General features: G+C 44.5%; 4 protein-coding genes across 8 annotated transcripts; 1 reads left to right on the top strand and 3 right to left on the bottom strand.

Annotated features, from left to right (window-relative positions):
- The first annotated feature begins 767 nt into the window (after window positions 1-767).
- LOC6554860 (basic-leucine zipper transcription factor A) lies at window positions 768-10,421 on the top strand. Of its 3 annotated transcripts, XM_015153626.2 has the most exons (7): window positions 773-969; window positions 1,039-1,587; window positions 5,961-6,224; window positions 6,289-6,397; window positions 6,539-6,676; window positions 6,740-7,239; window positions 8,823-10,421. In XM_015153626.2, the coding sequence occupies exons 2-7, from the start codon at window positions 1,488-1,490 to the stop codon at window positions 9,248-9,250; spliced, it is 1,539 nt and encodes a 512-aa protein (XP_015009112.1). In that variant the 5' UTR covers window positions 773-969; window positions 1,039-1,487; the 3' UTR covers window positions 9,251-10,421. The 3 variants fall into 3 exon arrangements, with proteins under 3 accessions (XP_001981104.2, XP_015009112.1, XP_026832134.1); XM_001981068.3 differs by lacking the exon at window positions 8,823-10,421 and having other exon boundaries at window positions 768-969; window positions 6,740-8,618; XM_026976333.1 differs by lacking the exons at window positions 773-969; window positions 1,039-1,587; window positions 8,823-10,421 and adding an exon at window positions 5,209-5,621 and having other exon boundaries at window positions 6,740-8,618.
- A 1,668-nt stretch (window positions 10,422-12,089) lies between these two features.
- Window positions 12,090-12,466, bottom strand: LOC6554859. Its single transcript, XM_001981067.3, is given in 2 exon segments — window positions 12,090-12,422; window positions 12,425-12,466. Coding segments are annotated over 2 exon segments (354 nt in total). The 3' UTR covers window positions 12,090-12,110.
- An 87-nt stretch (window positions 12,467-12,553) lies between these two features.
- Window positions 12,554-16,879, bottom strand: LOC6554858. Of its 3 annotated transcripts, none has more exons than XM_026975997.1 (6): window positions 16,519-16,879; window positions 14,301-14,417; window positions 13,742-14,233; window positions 13,585-13,674; window positions 13,004-13,500; window positions 12,554-12,590 (listed from the first exon to the last, which is right to left on the bottom strand). In XM_026975997.1, exons 1-6 carry the CDS (start codon window positions 16,699-16,701, stop codon window positions 12,554-12,556), a joined length of 1,416 nt encoding a protein of 471 aa, XP_026831798.1. In that variant the 5' UTR covers window positions 16,702-16,879. The 3 variants fall into 3 exon arrangements, with proteins under 3 accessions (XP_026831798.1, XP_001981102.2, XP_026831797.1); XM_001981066.3 differs by having other exon boundaries at window positions 12,587-13,500; window positions 13,742-13,899; window positions 13,957-14,233; window positions 16,519-16,878; XM_026975996.1 differs by lacking the exon at window positions 12,554-12,590 and having other exon boundaries at window positions 12,762-13,500; window positions 16,519-16,878.
- On the bottom strand, window positions 14,472-15,460 carry LOC6554857 (E3 SUMO-protein ligase NSE2). Its single transcript, XM_001981065.3, has one exon. It carries the CDS (start codon window positions 15,338-15,340, stop codon window positions 14,618-14,620), a length of 723 nt encoding a protein of 240 aa, XP_001981101.1. The 5' UTR covers window positions 15,341-15,460; the 3' UTR covers window positions 14,472-14,617.
- Window positions 16,880-17,338: the final 459 nt, after the last annotated feature.

The following is a 17,338-nucleotide window of genomic DNA, read 5'->3' as shown; positions in this document are numbered from 1 at the left end:
TATATATTTGAATTTGGTTTGAACACATACATGTCGTAAACGAAATTTTTTAAAGTTTGAACAACAGTAATTACAAAACTGTATGAAATTGCGTATATTAAATATTACCCTACTTAAGCAGTAATAATATCTATCTATCGTGCTTCATGCAACACATTTCTGGTCGTTTCAAAAGTTGATAGGGTATATATAGGGTATATAATAATTTATTTTTTTTTTTATAATTTTTTATTTTTGGAACAAGACATGAGTAAATGACTAGAGCCGGCCGGCATTTTTTCATCAAAAACTAATTTTGTATTTTGGAAATATTAAATATATCAAATATATGAAAATCAAATATATGAAAATCAAATATATGAAAATCAAAATATCTGAAAATGAAATATATGAAAATCATATATGTATGTATATCAAAATCAAAATATATTTTATAGGGTCGAAAATATTAAATTCAATACTTATAAATAAAAATTGGTCAAAATTTCACAAAAATAAGTTAAAATATAAAACAAATTTATAAGTTAATATCAAGTAAATTCAAATGAGCCCAATTCGAAATTTGACAAAAGTTAATTTTGTGAGCAATAACAATCCTCTAAATAATTTATTTATTATTTTTTATAATTTATTTCTGGAACAAGACACGAGTAAATGACTAGAGCCGGCCGGCATTTTTTCATCGAAAACTAAGTTTGTGTTTTGGAAATATAAAATGTGTTAGGAAGGTGTATTTGCTAGATTTGATTGAGTAATTCCTTGGTTGGGAGGGGGCCTTTGCTAAGGGCCCGACAATGCAGTGTGCAACCCTGGTTATGGGGCAACTCACCAAAGTCACGCACACCACCACAAACGCAACATAACGCGTCGTTCGACGTCGGTGTTTGTGTCTACGTCACGTCGGCTTAAATGATGTTCTAATTACCCAGCGGCAACTGCGAAGGCAACTCAATCGAAGCACAGAATGCTGTAAGTAGATTGAATACAGATTCTAATTCGAAATCAGTTAAACCCAATTACGCCCCCAAAATGTTGCAGCCCTCAATTGCATAACAGCACTTGCGCATGAGTGTGTGTGTGTGAGGAAACGCCAGAGAACCGAAACACACCACACCGAGCAGCGGCGTAGGGAAAGAGACGACAGCAGCGGCTGAATTGCAGTACAAACAGGGTTTATCGCTGAAACAAAAACAAGCCATGTCCGGCTGCTGACTTTTGAAAGCGACTTACTATCGCTTCATTACCGACAAACAGTATTCGCCCGATCAAACGCCACATAACCCCAAAAGTTACCACGGCACCTTGGAAGTGGGTGGGAGTCGCCGCTAAGCAGAAACTGCAGCCCTGGGAAATGGACGTTTTGGTGCAGTGTTGACCTGGCCACACTGACCAGCCCCCGATTTAGTTGCTGTTTTTTTACATAACTCGCCACATTCGTTCGCCTCGGAATCCGTGATATATATATATATGATAATACGATATATATTATGGCCGTTTTCCTGATCAACGTCTGCAAGTACAATGGCTGCGGCATCACGTTTCCGAGCTTGAGCGATCTGATTTCCCACATCGAGGACACCCACATAGGTGAGACGGGTCGTAAACACCGTAAATATCGCTATCATTTGACCGTCGCGTGATGTTCTCGGTGTGTTTTGTTTATTTTATTTACTCGCCGCGGCATAAATAAAAAAAACAAAACGGTGCGGAGCGGGGCAAAGGTGTGCGAGTGCGTCAGTGTGTGAGTGCGTGAACGGCTTCGTGGTGAATTGGATGTTGTTTCTACAATATGAATTGCAGTTTGCATTTGGCGTTTACTGCACTTTAAAGGCAAAATCGATGTTGGAAGCCTGGAAATGGCTACCTGTGCCCACGCACACCGATGCACGCCGCACACACACGCCCTATTCCAGGCGCGTACAGCATTCGTTGATCGGTGCGCTGGCTGGAAAGTGCGGGTGCGAGCGAGAGGGCAGCACAAGCAAAACAAAAGCAAAAAAGCCGGTGATCCATTCAATACCCCCGCCTGTCTGTGTGCCTTAGCGTGTGTGTGTGTGTGCGTTTGGAAGGCCAGCACAGCATCTAGTTTTGTTGTTTGTGGTGTAGTGGAAACCGGCGAGTTGAGCGCCCTTTTTTTGACCTGTCCGCATGGCTTGGCTTGGGTTTTTCTGCTTCTGGCGTTCGTTTCCATGGCAGGTGTATCCGCATCCGGTAATCGGAGTTGGAAGTTGGAGATGCGCTTCTCGGCCACCCCTTTCGCCTTCCACTCTCCTCTCACACGCACAATCGCAATCTCAATTACAATCGATACTTGAACTTTCCCGTCCACGTGACTCCCGTGGGCTTCCAATTAATCATTTCCAGGGTGTGTGTGTGTGTTTGTGGACTTTTACCGGCTGAAATAAACAAATTCTAATTTTAGTGATTGTTCGGCAAGGGGCGGGGTTTTCGAGGGCGAAAAATCAATAGAGTTAAGCTCAGTAGTGTTGCCGTATTACGAAAACAGGGGTTTGGGGGTGGTTTAACCGTTAACGGGCTTTATTTATTCCCAACATGCCGTGCGTCTTACACTGTGAATATTTAAAAGTACGTTTACAAACAAGACTCGTTTTGTGAACATGCATTGCACATAAAAATAACTAATGAGTGCAATCATCACTCTAAGTCAATATCTTTACATAGTTCACGAGCGAAGTTAAGTGTTGAATGCAGAGCTGGCCTACTGTGTACGCTCCACACACATTATTTAATTGCCCAGCGCACTTCAATTTCTTTCCGTGTACAAACAGGCTCTCTCACACACTCAAAGAGAGAGGGGTTGGAAAGAGAAAGCTGAGGGGTTGCTCAGCTGACGATTACGTTGGCAGCTGTTTTGTTGTTGCCACTGCTGCGTGATAACGGTCAACTCACACACACACACTTGCACATATAAAATGGCTGCCCGGGCAGGCTTTTCCACCTAGCCACCACCCCCTTTTGCGTCCCGGGGCATTACATAAAACCCAGGCACGAGCATACGCCCACTTGGCAACTGCCACCCCCAAAAACGCCCAGGCCCAGATACCAAATACGCCCGAGGCCCCGAAAACCCGCATCCCCCATATCCCATTTCCCCATTTCCATTGCGTATCCATTACGTGAGCGAGCTGTTCTAGGGCTTATAAATGCCCATCATTTCATTATCTCGAAGGACATTCGATGCGTGGGACCTCCGAGTGGCTGCCTGGCTGGATGGTTGGTTGGTTGGTTGGATGTGTGCCTGTTATCAGGACTCGCTGGGCGTTGCCGTTTCGTCTCGGTTCGGTAGTCATGGCAACACAAAAGGCGGGCGAGACCTTCAGGTTTGTCCTTTTCACAGTTGCCAGGCACCTGTTGTGCGGTCCCGAAAATGCCCGGGATAAATTATTTACGAGAGTGATTCTGCACTCGCATTTAGATAACTAGCTGCGAAAGGCGGCCCAAAAGTATCTGTGCACCTGTCAATTCGTTCACTTCTTTAAAATCCACTTGGCAGTTTTGACGGGGAATTTCATCTGAAAGATAAGATTCTAGTTAGCTATGTTACTCGCCATATGAGTCACCAAAACGCATTTGGTTTCATCTAAGATTGATTTTCAAAGTAACCAGTCTCTGTAGAAGTACAGTTTTAAACAGGTATTGGGTTTTGCAGACGAAACGAGGATTGTATAAATCGGGGTATTTAACAAACAAATCTGGGGATTTCTTTGTAAAGGCCATCGTGCCTTGAAATTTCGGGGAATGAGTATATATGTACGTATTTTTGGGTGCAAACCCTTTTGACCTTGACATTCTAGTTGGTTTACAAGGTTATTTCTGTGACTTTTTTTATTTATTGGGTGATGAAGTATCGCTCCCCTTTAACCATTTCTTATTTTATGAACTTTGCAGTTTATTTAATGGTTTAAATCAATTAGATTGGTATCCCTGCACTTGCCATGTCAACATAATTTGGCTGCAGTCAACGACTTGTGTTGCTCAAATTTCGAACGAATCGCTCTTCACAGCTATTGGAAAGTTTTCGAGATAGCTGCCGAAATGAAAACAAACCAAAACAGCATGTTCAAGCAAGAAAAAAACATTTGTTATCGTTTTTAAATTCTGCAACAAGTGCATGAGTCACACGAGTGCAAAAGAGAGAGGAATCTGCGTTTATTTTGTATCTGAAATACGAAAATCGTATGATATACGACGCATATACAGATGTGGGATTGGATGTGGCTACGATATGTACATATGTAGGCTATTTGCTTGAAAGCTGTTTGTAAAATACTCGATTTGATACCCTGCAGTTCCATTTAGTAGTGAATCACCGACAAGTATTCATCTCGAGCGCATAATCACCGATTTTATGCTGTTTCTGAGCAGTTATGAATTCTGGAACAGCGAAAAAACAAAAATCCGAGGCAAGAGCAAAAAGTCACCTACAGAGAAGTCGTGAGTGTATGGGGTTATCAACAGCAAAATAATAATAACAATAACGAAGGCGGAGCAGAAATAAAAAAAACCCAATCGAACCGGGTGAACTGATTTGACCGTTGACAAATGACGCCGTGTTCTCGAGAGGATGAGGGGCGTGGCACATCGATTTCGTCAGCTTAAATACAGGTATATAAATGCAGTTCCAAGTGGCGAATGTCCAAGGCAATTGATACTTGTTGAAAAAGTACGTGGAACTATTACGCACATATGGCGTGTCCGTATGTTCGCATGTCCGTATGTGTCATCCATTGATTGTCGGCACGTAGTCATCACCGCAATCACTCCCGCAAATGTTTTTAATCGCCTTTCGGTTTGATAAGCGACCAGAACTGCGAGGCGCGGGAGGGGCCAAATGAAAGCATATGTTTCGCATAATAGTTAATTTGCGGCATATGTTATCCGCTTGCCCACGAGTACGAATCGAAGTAATTAAACTGCAACGTTATCGAACTTTTATCACGTGGGCGCTGTGGGACGGTAATGCAGTTATTGATATTAAGTCACTAATGCTACGAGGTCTAGTCCATGAAATGACAACAGATGGGGTTAAGACTGAAGAATGCTAGAAGAAATCTGAATCTGAAAGTATACCTTGTCTGGCGGTCAAAGTTGCCCCTTATAATAAACCAGCTGGTTTTATATAACCTGCAGTGGGACAATCATGTGTGAGATCCGCAGCTGATCGATGCACGTTATTTTATCGTTTAGCAGCCCCTCGTTAACTGGAACTGCAATCGGATGACAAATGTACAGGGTGCGAGGTGGCGAATATGATGAATGGCCCGGCTGACACAGTTACGCACCAAAGCGATTTAATTGGGAAATAAAGCGTGCTCATGGAGGTTAGGTTGCGCGCAGACAAACGAATCGAAAAGTAAATAAAGACGACGAAGGGGACAAACTGAGGAGAGGCACCTGTTATTATGCACTCGCTGATTAAGCAAGCTTTGGGCTTATGCTTGTTCTGGCGATAAGATAACGTACCCACGCCGCAGACCATGTGCTCCTCCTGGCCGGAGTACTCCGTCGTAGTCCCAGATCGAAACCCCATGCCGTTCCTCCATTAACCCCTCGGAAAATGCGTCAGCAAGCGCACTAAATGCGTCGCCATACCATACCCCGTACGTGCACTCTCGCTATTTACTTATTTCGGCATTTTAATAATAAATTGCCCGGGCTGTGGGCCCCTTGAATGTCTGTGAACTTGCTCCAGAGTAAACACAGAGGTTGACGACGAATTTTGAGATGCAGGTTTCGCGCTTAGCTGCCCGCATTCCCGTTCGGCTTCCGATCCCGTCTCGAAAGGGAATATTTAATTAGGTAATCCCGTTTCGGTGACTTTCTAGCAGGGTACCTAAGTACTACCAGTTTTATTCAAAACATTACAATCCATATATGTTGTGGTTTCAAATTGATTTCTTTTGCAACGAATGTATAATAACAGACCTGTTTTCTTGCAGACTATGACCCAAAGGTGGTCGAACAGAAGGAGCAGGCCCAGCCTGCCTGCCTGCCCTTAAGTTACATCCTGCGCTTCATCACGGAGGAGAACCGCAAGGAGGCGGGCTCGTTCCTGGCCAGCAACACAACAGGCCCACCGACCACCAACAGCGGATCCAATGCCGCTGGCCATGGGAATGGCAATGTGGAGCTCAAGCGAAAGCTGGCCATTAAGCACCACAGCTACAGTATGTCCTCGTCCAACCGCAGCACCACGCCCACAGGTGAGTGATATTGCAAACGATGTTCATAAGGATGACTCTAAACTGCTGATTCTACACCCATTAGGCAGCGAAATGGACGAGGACGAAATGGTGGTCACGGAGTCGGAGGATAGCAACGACTCCTGGACCACCGAGGAGTTTAGCTCCGAGTTTATCATGCGCTACGGCAGCAGGTTCGTTTGTGTACATTTTAATACAGTTTTAGCTATTGAAACATTGAATTATTATTCTTGCACGAATACGGCACTTATGACTTGAATGAATCATGTTATTTGTCATAATTTGTTTGATTAAATTATGATTATCTTCAATAGGCATTCCGGTGGTGGAAACAATGGCACGCCCGGCAATGAGAAACCCTTCGCCTGCCCTGTTCCAGGATGCAAAAAGCGTTACAAGAATGTCAACGGCATCAAGTACCATTCGAAGAACGGTCACAAAAAGGATGGAAGGTAACAATGGGCCACGAAATTATTGATTGGCAAAGAGGAAGCTCATTGTTCTATGTTTCACAGAGTTCGCAAGGGCTACAAGTGTCACTGCGGCAAGAGTTACAAAACGGCCCAGGGCCTGAAGAACCACGCTCTGCACACCCACAACTCGCAGCCGGATAGTGTGCTGAATGCCCAGCTGGCCAATGCGTTGGCCATTGGCGATGGGGCCAGTGCGGCCACGAACGTGGGCAGCAGCAACAGCTCCTCCAATCCAAACCCACCGCCCATCATTCAGCGCAGCAACTCGCCGTCTCAGTCGCTGGGCTCGTTGAGTCCGTCGAGCATCAGCAACATGTCGAGCAGCGCCAGCAGTTGTCATGGCAGTCTGTCCAACGGAAATAATGGCAACAATGGGAGCACTACTAGCAACACTGCCATTCTCACTAGCAACGGGAATGTCCTGCAGCAGCTCAGTGCCGGGAATGTGGTCACCCTGACCAATCTTCCCACGCAACAACATCAGCAGCAACAGCCGCAGCCGCAACAACAGCAGCAGCAACTCCATCAAAACACTGCAACAGGTAACAGCAACAACAATTTAATGCGCAGCACACTCGGTTTAGTATCCATTAAAACCAACAACACGCCGACAGCCAAGTCTGTTAGTAATCTGATGGCTGCCAATGCCACAGCCAGCAAGATACTCAAGCTGGCCACCAATGTGGCCAATGGTGGCTCCACTATGGACATTGTGCAGCAGCAACAGCAACACAACAAGACCACAACTAGTGGCCAAACAGTGCTCAATGGCAGCAAACCGCTGCCCAATTTGGTCAACTTGGGCATTCTCACGCCGGCCACCTCACCCACCAAAAACACCCAAACGCTCACCTTCACCACCACGAATGGCAGTACCCAGCAGCAGCAGGCTCTAGTGGCCTCGTTGGCCAAGAAGACCAACATATTGCTACTACAGGAGCCAAGCCAGTTGGTGCAACAGGTGCAGCAGCAACAGCAACAACAGCAACACCAGCAGCAGGTGCAGCAGCAACACCACGTTCTGCCCATCAGTCCCACAAGCAGCATTAGCGGGAACAGCAGCAAGAGCAGCTCGCCCACCCCGCAGCAGCAACAGCAACAGCTGCTGAAGAAGGGCAAACTGGAACTAATAGAACCCATGGAGACGGATGAGGGTCAGAGCGACGGCATTTCGGAGAGCGTGGCTGCAGCGATTGCCAGCATCACAGATTGCAAGGAGGACATAGGAGGAGCAACAGTGGCGGGCATTGAAGTTGTAGGCGCTGGCGCTGTCAACGAAGAGACGTAGCCTATACTCAAGCAGCTACTGATGCACCGAAAACTGACGCTGGAACCACCCAAGGCACTAAATTGACCAGCTTGTCCGTATACGAAAGACATTCTAGACTCGACAGAATGCCGATCTTAGGGGCAGACAAACCCACTCACTCACCAAAACACCCATTTGGAAACATTTCGTAGACTGCTTACTTGTTTTTAGTTTAGACCCTGAATCCAATCAATTTAAATCAATTGTATCATACAACTTATGGAAACAATCCCACAAATCGCAGTGATTGTGCAATATTTGATTCTGTATATTTAAAGAGAACATTTTAATCATTTTCGATTGTATGTATGACTTTCATGCTTGTATTAAACTATTTACAACTGCTGATCTCCTCTTAATTTAATTAGGATAAAAAAAAACACTAACACAGACGAAGCACGAGCAACAATTGTAAAAATACACAAGAAAATGCTAAATTCATATTCATTTCCAACTGAACACTTTAATTATTGTTAGCATTACCACTTACAAATTTTTTAATCTCGGCTTTAGCTTTAGTGACTATTCGTATTCGACTAAATCCAAGTATTATTTATGTTCTAAGCACTAGCAAAATGAATTTAATTATACGAGATATACATATAAAAAACACACACATCTACTCGGATATCTAAAGTCTGCTCATTAGGTTAAGACGACCTTCGACTTCGTGCAATATTTTTAATTGATTCCCTAGTTATTAGCAATTCCATCTCTGTCGAATTTTGGGTATTCTTTATTTTCGTTTAGTTTCGTTTGTTTTGTTTTTATTTTATGTTTTTCGTTACTTCTTTTCCTTTTCTCTACCTATTGCAGAAACCTCTTACTCCTGCTCAAACAACAGCAACCTCAGCAATCCCAACAGCAACCACGGCAGCAGCGATTCCAGCAAGCCGCCGACGGCTGTCCTGTCCGTTAGCAAGAGGTCCACAGCAATCGCTCCAGCAAAACTGCCGACCACCGGGAGCTCCCTGCACATGCAGATCTCGCCCAACTTCATTGAGCACAAGTATTCCGCGCTGGCCATGAAGGAGAAGTTCTTCCTGAATCTGAGGGCCGGCAAAACGGTGTCCAGTTCACAGGCAGGCGATGGAGTGAGCTCAACCATGGGACACCAATCGGATGTTGGCATTTCCGGCGGATCAGGAGCAGGCGGTGGTTTGCGGGCGGTTGCTGTGGGCCAAATGTGCGCGCTGCAGAACGAGCACATTCACCAAAATCTCTTCAAGAAAACGATCAACTGATCAGCAGATCGGATGAAGTATGCGCGACCAGAGGCGGAACCGCTGGGCGCCGCTGAAAGGCAAGAGAGTTGGCTGTGATGAAGTAGTAACTAACTGTCTAACAAACCTGACAAGAGGCGGAGAAAGAGGATTCGTCAATAAGGCAGAGATGAGAAAAGGATGCAGAAGCTGCAGCAATTAATCAAGGAGGGTTAAGTGAGGGAGTCGGGCGCTGCCCAATGGTCCTTAGAGAAGTTTTCCTAGACTAGGCAACAAGAAGCAAGAATTTCCATTGGCTTCCAAAATACAAACAAAAAACAAAATGCAAAAAACAAAACAGAAACAAATTCCAAGCATTTCGCAACTATGAAAAAATCACCCACTAGCACACACAAAAAATCATTAAAACTAATCTCAACCATGTTAAGCAGCCTGCTTAGAAAAGCTTCTCTAAAACAGCTTTAGATAATTTTAAATTTAATGAAAAAAGAAAAACAAAACAAAGCAAAAATTTAAAAAAAAAAATTAATTATACAAACGACAACATTTTAGTAAATACATTTGGAGAGTTTTCTTCAACTAGTCATTATTGTAGTTAAATTAAATTTTTGATTTTTATACGCATAAACACATAACTTTCTAACCTACTGGTTGGTGGAATTCCCGAACCCTATATTTAGAACTTAAGAAACCTCTTTCCCGTGTACAATTTCAATGAAATCTTAGTAAAGGGTCTCTCCCCAATCAGTTGTTTACGTCATTTTAATTGAAAACCATAAATTGTCTAAAAGAAATCCACAGAAGCAAAATAGTGCACGGAAATCGTTTTCGTGAGACCATCTGAATTAGGAAAATTATAGGTCGCGAGCTTGCCAAGGCAACTTTGAGCGAGTGAAATGAAAGGCGGAAATGAAATGCAAAATTTATAAATGTCGAATATTTCAAACATAAATAGTTAGCTACAAATTTAGGGGAAACTGGGAGGCGTTTCCACTTAGGAGCCACAATAACTCTACAGTAGTTATAGTATTATAATTATAGATTACGCTATTATTTATAGAAACAGAGCATACATCTGTAGCTGTGTGAGTGTGTGTCCGTGCATGTATTGTAATTGTTTATTTATAGTGTTCGAACGTCCCTAAGTGTAAAGTCCCCAAACAAATACAAAATATACTATATGAATACAAAATATATTTGTGCATTCTCTCGGCGATTGTATATCATTGTACGACCCCAATTCAATCGAACTTCCTATCCAAGCAGAATCGGGTTCCTTAAGCATTCAAAAAGAACAAAAAATGAAATTTTTAAAATACGATATTTACATCAAGTATACATATACATACACATACATCAATTTAGTCAGCCGCCAAAACAAAATAAAACAAAACTTTTCAGAGCGCATTTCGCAGACGCGCAGCGTCTTAAAAATTAATCACAACTAAACTAAATAGTTCAGCGTCCCTATAGATATAACACCTAGCTATCGATGAATACTTACATCTAAATACAATATCTTTAAGACCTCACGCTTAAGCGATGCCAAACGGATCGCCCTAGTTTAGCCAAACAACTTTTATATAAACGAAAACCGTCTTCGGATCTCCGAAGCCCCATCGAGTTTTCAGCCAGGAGATGCAAGTAGTATCCCTACCCGATAGCTCACATTCAAACTTTCAGAATGGATAATGAACTCAAAACCCTCTAATGAAAACAATAAAATGAGTATGTCATCTTATATAAGACTGCTGTTATGTTCGTAAATATATTTAATATATGTATGTAAAATTAACGAAAAACAAAACCACACACAAAAAAAGTAATAAAACCCAAATAACTTTTAAATAAAAAAATCACAAAATACGGAAAATGAATAAAAATCTATTTGAATAGTTAACGTATTCGTACTCTACCTACATACTATGTACTATATAATGTATTGTAATTGTAATTTACTAAAATCGTAATAATACGTAGAGAATTAACTGACGTTTAAACTTAAATCATCGACATCCACATAAACACATTAAAAGTCCCTACATTTGAGCTGAAGCTGAGAGCTCAAAAGGGATTATTGGCACATCCACAAGCCACGAAGAATCATGATCATACACAAAAACAAAAAAGTAGTAAAATATTCTCTTTTTGCTTTATGTGATCTATTACATACTACATAAACATATGTATAATAAAAATGTCCTTCAAAAACAAACTAGAAAAAGTATTGAATTTATTTTGGCTGGGAATCGAAACGACACAGTTTAGGGGCAACTGTATATTGCTTAAACAGTTTGAGGGTGACTGCTCGCCAAAAAACCAGTAAAAGTGGTTTTGGTTTTTTTTATATATATTTTGTTTTATTTACTGCATAATTGATTGTTTTGTATTTACAAGATGTTATTTAGCTAGATGTAAGCTAAGATAAATTATTTTATTTTAATATTATAACTTTGAAAGAGTTCGTAGACCTATAATCATTCCCTTTATTACCTATTTATTAAACTAACTAAACTTTCCTACCAAAGAGAACCGCCCTGATTACATTTTTAATTTTCCCCTAATTTTGAAAACCACGACCTATTCAAAACTTTGGTCAACTTACTAGAAGCAAGTTGGCAAAATTTTTACAGAGATAGTACAAATGGTTTCTAGGCTGGTTTTTATATTACTGGAATAGCGAACTTTGAGTGGTGAAGGAAGAACCAAAAATAGTTTTACAAGTAATAAATAAGTTGCACTCCAGTAATATACTATAATTTGGATCTTTTGGGTCTTGGCATCGATTGATTTCTGAGCAGATGGCTTAAGCACACAAACTACGAGCCAGTCAACAGGTGAGGGAATATCCTAGCAATCCAGGTATCAGGCATCCTTGACCTTACGTCGATTCGCTGGCGCCGTAGAGCAGATTGTCCAGTTTCAGTTTGTTGATATTGTCGCCACGGGCTCCATGTCCTGGTCTTCCCCAGAACGTTTCGAAGGTGTCGAAGTGCTGGTTGCACAGATCCCTGTCCAGTTGCTTGGAAACGGAGACGGATCGACGGTTCTGGGATATCTGGACATTTAGATCGTGCAAATAGCGCATGTCGGCGGCCGTTTGAATCCTGGTTGTCGGATGATTGGTGGGCAGCAATATTATAGTTTCATTTATATCAGTTCGATTTTTCAGATAGCGAATTTTCGAATTTCAGAGCGATTTTCAGTTCGATTTGTTTTGCACGGGGATACATACATAGAAGATTGGTATTATGATTTTTGATTTTTGCTGTTGCAGTTTGTTTGTTTTTGGTGAGATTGGTATTTGGTTTGCTCTTTTGGTTGCTATACTTTCACTTGTATTACAATGGATATTTTCTTGCTGGATGAGCCGAGGAGAAGTGGGGGATTAGAGAAACCATTAACAGGACAAGATCACAAGGCATAAGAACAGAGGGTCAAGCGGACTTTCGTTTCAATGTCTAGAGCGCGCAGAGCAAGCAAATGAGAAACGGTGGGAGTAGGGAGATGGAATAGTACTATGAAAGCAAGAGGGGATCAGGTCTGAAGGAACGTGGTTTTCAAGCCTGGCGAATGTGCAGGGTCAGCCGCTTGAGGCAGCAGCCCGTGGCCAAGGCCGTGGGGCAATCGCAACTGCAACACTGCAGCTTGCAGTTCAGATTCTTGGGCAGCCGCTTCATGTGGCTGATGTTCTTGATGATGCTGTTGATGCACTTGATCTTGGTGGTGGTCAGCTGACAGTTCTTTGGTGGATGCTTGTGCTTGGATGCGTACCTATCGTGCGACGGCGTCCTTTTGGTCACGTCCGTGCTGGAGAGACTGATGGGACGGTGCATTCCACGCCTTCTGGCGAGCAGGGGAACCAGCTCTACCCCGCCACCCTCGGCGTATGGTCCTCCGTTTCCTCCCGCCGCACTGGCATCCGGTGTGGCGGTACTGGTGCTCCCGGGGCAGGGAGCTCTTGAGGCCATGCGGGGGCACAGCCTGACGGGTTTGCCGCCGCAGTCCTGCGGCTTCAAGTGGTGCAGCATCTTTCCGGGCGGCGGACCTGGCGGACCCGGACACTTCTTTCCCGGCGGAATGGGCAGTGAAAGTGGCGACGGCTTGGGTGGACTCTTTTGCATGGCGGGACAGTTGCAAGTGCACATTTCACAGCAGCGCTGCGGTTTTGGTGGCTTGCCCGGTCGCGATTTGCGAAAGGTGTTCTTCTCCGCCGGAGTCACCGGGTTATCCTGGTCCAACTCCTTCAGCATCTCCTTGTTCGTCCAACCCTGAAATTAGTTTAGAATTACATAGTATGGATAAAGGCAATAGCTAGTGAAATGGACTTTTATGTTATGTTTATGTTAACCCACCAGTGACTTCATGAACGTGTTGCCCACTTCCTTGGGACTCCGCCAGGGCTTGCCGCCCGGACCCGCTTTGCCCCAGGGCTCCTTGCAGGGCTAGAAAGAGGATAGATAAAGGGATCAGTTAAAATTTGTTTCAGGGGGCGTAATAAGTGCCGCTCACCGGCTTTTCTAGTTTGGCCTGCAGGCGCTTCTTCTGTGTGGCCAGCTTTTCCTGCAAAGGACATCGCTGTTCACTCTCGCTAACCACAATCTTCTCCAGAAGAGGCTTGCCCTTGCACGGAGGAGAGGGCTTGTATCGCAATTCTATGTCTACATGGCCTTTATTGCGAAACGACATTGAAGGATGCTCTTTCAGCTCGATGTGAAGGCTCTCACCGTTGGCGTTTTTGGCAACATTGACACCAACTCCCGCTCCGGGCTTGTGGGGAATCTCCCGCTCGCAAATCGTGACGGTGCTGCTCCTGGGACCACTTTCCTGCAGGTGATGAACTGAGTGGGCGTGGCCAAGGCGACCACCCGGCGGAGGGGCAGGAGGGGCATGGTGGTGGTGGTGGTGGTAGGCGGCCAGCGGGTTGTTGTGACACTTCTTCTGCATCGAGAAGAAGTCGTTGTAGCGACACGGCTGCAGCAGATTCATTCGGTGGGCATTGGTCTGCAGGACGCCAAAGTTATCATAGTTAAAAAAATATATCATTGGATAACGATGCCAGAGTCCTTACCACTGTGGGCGTGGAGTGAAGGCCTACGGCTGTGATGTCCTTGCGCCGCACTTCTACATTGGGTGCACCACCACCAGGTCGACCCCAAGGACAATGTTGGTGAAACAGGTCGTAGTACTGGATAAAAGAACATTGTTGGTATTAAAAAGCACATTTTTTGACAGCGTTATATCTTATTAGTCGACAACAATGAATATTTATTACAAATGCAGATGAAAATGTGGGAGCATACTTAATCATGATTAGATATTTCATTCTATGGATATTCTATCATTCTATGGATGTTTAGCTGAGGATCGACAACAACGGAATCCGGCTCAATCCTCATCTGCCTGTTCCTCGTCGTCCTCCGAGGCAGTGCTATCCTCAATCTCCTCGGCCATTCGCTGTATTACCATTTGCCGGACTTTGGCATCCTCGACCAGGTGCGCAGGCTGGATGTAGGTCGTGTTGCCACAGCCGAGCACGGGACATCGGATGCCAATGTTGTCCTTTATAATCAGCATCACCGAATCGCGGTCGTAGATGTGACCGCACTTCTCGTTGCGCACGGGGTTCTTCATTAGGGCCTTGGACCAGGGATCGTAGAGCGAGAAGATCCCGCCGCCGGTCTCTTCGATTCCTTCGATAATAAGGTCCTCATCCTGGGCGGCGCCATTCGCTTGACTATTGACCTCCGCACCTACATGGCCAGCTGCAGATTCCACAGTTTTCTTGAAGTTCTTAAACTCGGCTATGTTCTTGACATTGATGCGCTTCTGTTCCTCCGCTTTGGAGCGCTTCTTCCAGTTTTCCTCAAGCTCCTCGATGGTGGAGCTCGAGTTCTGGACCTGCTGCATCACCTGGCTGAGTGACTGGTGCTTGCTCTTCACACGGATGAGATTCTCGGCGTGCTCAACGCGCAGACGAGCGCTTTCCTCCAGCAGCTGCTGGATTTGCCCATCACTGAAATCGGACACGAACTCTGCAATTTCCCTGAAGAACCTTGTGTTGTCCACAAAAGTGGTTAGTGCTGAGTCCACATGCTGTTTGAATTCCATTTTAAAGCCTCAACTTTAAAGATGTTTTGGAATTGCTGAGTATTTGGAGCCACACGTTCGGATCGGTAAAAATCGATAGTTCGGTTGAGATCGATGGTTCGGTTGACATCGATAGCTCGATGAGCGGGCTATCGAAGGTCTAATCGCTATTTTGCTAATTTTTAAATACTTGGCGTATTAAGTTGAATTCTACCTTTGAAAGTAAAGTAAAGCAAGATGACTGCTGCAGTGACTGTAAACCCAGTGAATATCCGGTTACAGGACTATTTTCAGAAGAGTTTGTGATGCTTGAAAACTTGTTATGTGCGTACTAGCTTGATCATTTATGGCATTACCCACAATAAATTTGGAATATAACTACATTAAATTCCTTCCACAGGATGATTACAACACCGAGTCATGCCTTATCGATTGGGTGGCAGCCTATTTATGGCTCCAGACTGCCTCAACCCACCTGGTCGTGTCACTCCGCGAAGTGTGGCGATGTTTGTTTACGGAAATTGGCAAGCCCCCCACCCCTGGAGCTGCCGCCGCTGTGGCCCACAAACTTTGTTAGTAGGTTGTTGTTATAGTTGCAGCGAACGCCGATTTGCATTTCACTGATTTGTTCACCCACATTTTGGCTGCTTCGCCTCACACAGCTGCAGGTTGTGATAGGTAGCCAGGACTCCAGTCACGCAAGGATTCGCCGGAGCAGCCAGTTGGGCTTTTGGTTGGGCATTTGGCCGTGGAGAGCGGAGGAGAGGAGAGGTGATTTGATTGCCCAAGTCGAAATTGTCAAAGGGTTTGTTGAACCAGATCCGCGCGGGCGGATGCCTTACATGTTGCTTGAGGCAGGTCTTTGAACTTACCAAAAGTTGCAAGTATCGCGTGGGGGAAGGTTCGAGATGTTTTTTGATTGTCATAGGTTCTTTTCTGGTTTCTTTTCTACACTCGTGCGTGCATTTCAGCCTTATACTTCCAAAGGAACTTGGAACTTGGTAAATTGATTATTACTTGAGGTTCAGGGTTCTGAAGTATAAGTTTTTGCTTTTTAATGATAATTATTTAACATAATTAACCTTTGCTAACCACACTAACCACTTTGCTTGGTGCCTTCAAAATATAACTCGTACGCACGGTCTTACCATTAGCTAGCACTACCTCGTCAAATATCACTCATACGCACTGTTACCCACCTCCTGCTTATCCTTCTCCTTGCGAGCACACTCCTCCGCCTTCCTGCGACGCCACATGCGAAGACTCTCTTCTGCATTCTTGCGCTCCACCAGACGCTTCTTCTCATCGCACCACATCAGCGGATGCTGGATGTGGTCGTGGCAGAAGTTGCCGCCCATGCCCATTTCATCGCTAGTCGTCATGGCTCCGTGTGTGATTTGGCCAGATATCTGAAGTGCCTCGACTATCTGGAGGATATTTGGATATCTGGGAAACTGGGAGAACGAGAACGGGAACGGAAGTAGCGCTGCGTTCAGCAAACGCGGCGTTACTGAATCGGTCTCGTGTGCCGTCCAAGCCGTTTAACCGCCGAATTGGCTGGCAGGATCCGTGCCAGGCACTAAAGGGCCATGGATGATGGGTCGGTTGTCTAGGCAGCACGCCCGACTATTTATAACCTAGGTTAAGGCACACTTCGGTCGTCTGTCCTTGAAGACGAGTCGAAGGATATCGAAACCTCAGCTAATTTGGTCTGGCTATTTAAATATTTCGCCAGTTAGACGCGATGTTTGCCTGCTCCACTTTGCTAGACTGCCTGGACATAAAATATATTGACTTTAGGTTGCCAAGAAAATTATGCCACGGCTGCGTTGGCTTAACCCGAATCGTGATGTTCTGTTTTAATAAAAGAGCCAAAGTAAGGCTACTGCAGTGTTGCGTGCCCATTAATACGAAACTTGTTGAGGTTTTAAAATGCAAAGCTCTTGGAAGCCTAAGCAGCTTGCCTACTCATACGCCCTGTGTGGCAGCTACGAGTTCAGCCAACTCACACTGCCAAAT

Source organism: Drosophila erecta, unplaced genomic scaffold, assembly GCF_003286155.1.
Source record: "Drosophila erecta strain 14021-0224.00,06,07 unplaced genomic scaffold, DereRS2 tig00000000-arrow-pilon, whole genome shotgun sequence".
Lineage (NCBI taxonomy): Eukaryota > Metazoa > Arthropoda > Insecta > Diptera > Drosophilidae > Drosophila > Drosophila erecta.
Note: the sequence above shows the minus strand (reverse complement) of the source record. Positions and strands in the feature narration are given on the sequence as shown.

Bases quoted from the DNA above. Each gene is read 5' to 3' on its own strand.
- LOC6554860 (XM_001981068.3), top strand. From the start codon at position 1,488: ATGGCCGTTTTCCTGATCAACGTCTGCAAGTACAATGGCTGCGGCATC. The intron at 1,588-5,960 runs GTGAGACGGGTC...GTTTTCTTGCAG, and splicing joins CATCGAGGACACCCACATAG to ACTATGACCCAAAGGTGGTC. The intron at 6,225-6,288 runs GTGAGTGATATT...TACACCCATTAG, and splicing joins CCGCAGCACCACGCCCACAG to GCAGCGAAATGGACGAGGAC.
- LOC6554857 (XM_001981065.3), bottom strand. From the start codon at position 15,340: ATGGAATTCAAACAGCATGTGGACTCAGCACTAACCACTTTTGTGGAC.
- LOC6554858 (XM_026975996.1), bottom strand. From the start codon at position 16,701: ATGACGACTAGCGATGAAATGGGCATGGGCGGCAACTTCTGCCACGAC. The intron at 14,418-16,518 runs GTGGGTAACAGT...TCTTTTATCCAG, and splicing joins AGGAGAAGGATAAGCAGGAG to TACTACGACCTGTTTCACCA. The intron at 13,675-13,741 runs GTGAGCGGCACT...TCCTCTTTCTAG, and splicing joins AGGCCAAACTAGAAAAGCCG to CCCTGCAAGGAGCCCTGGGG.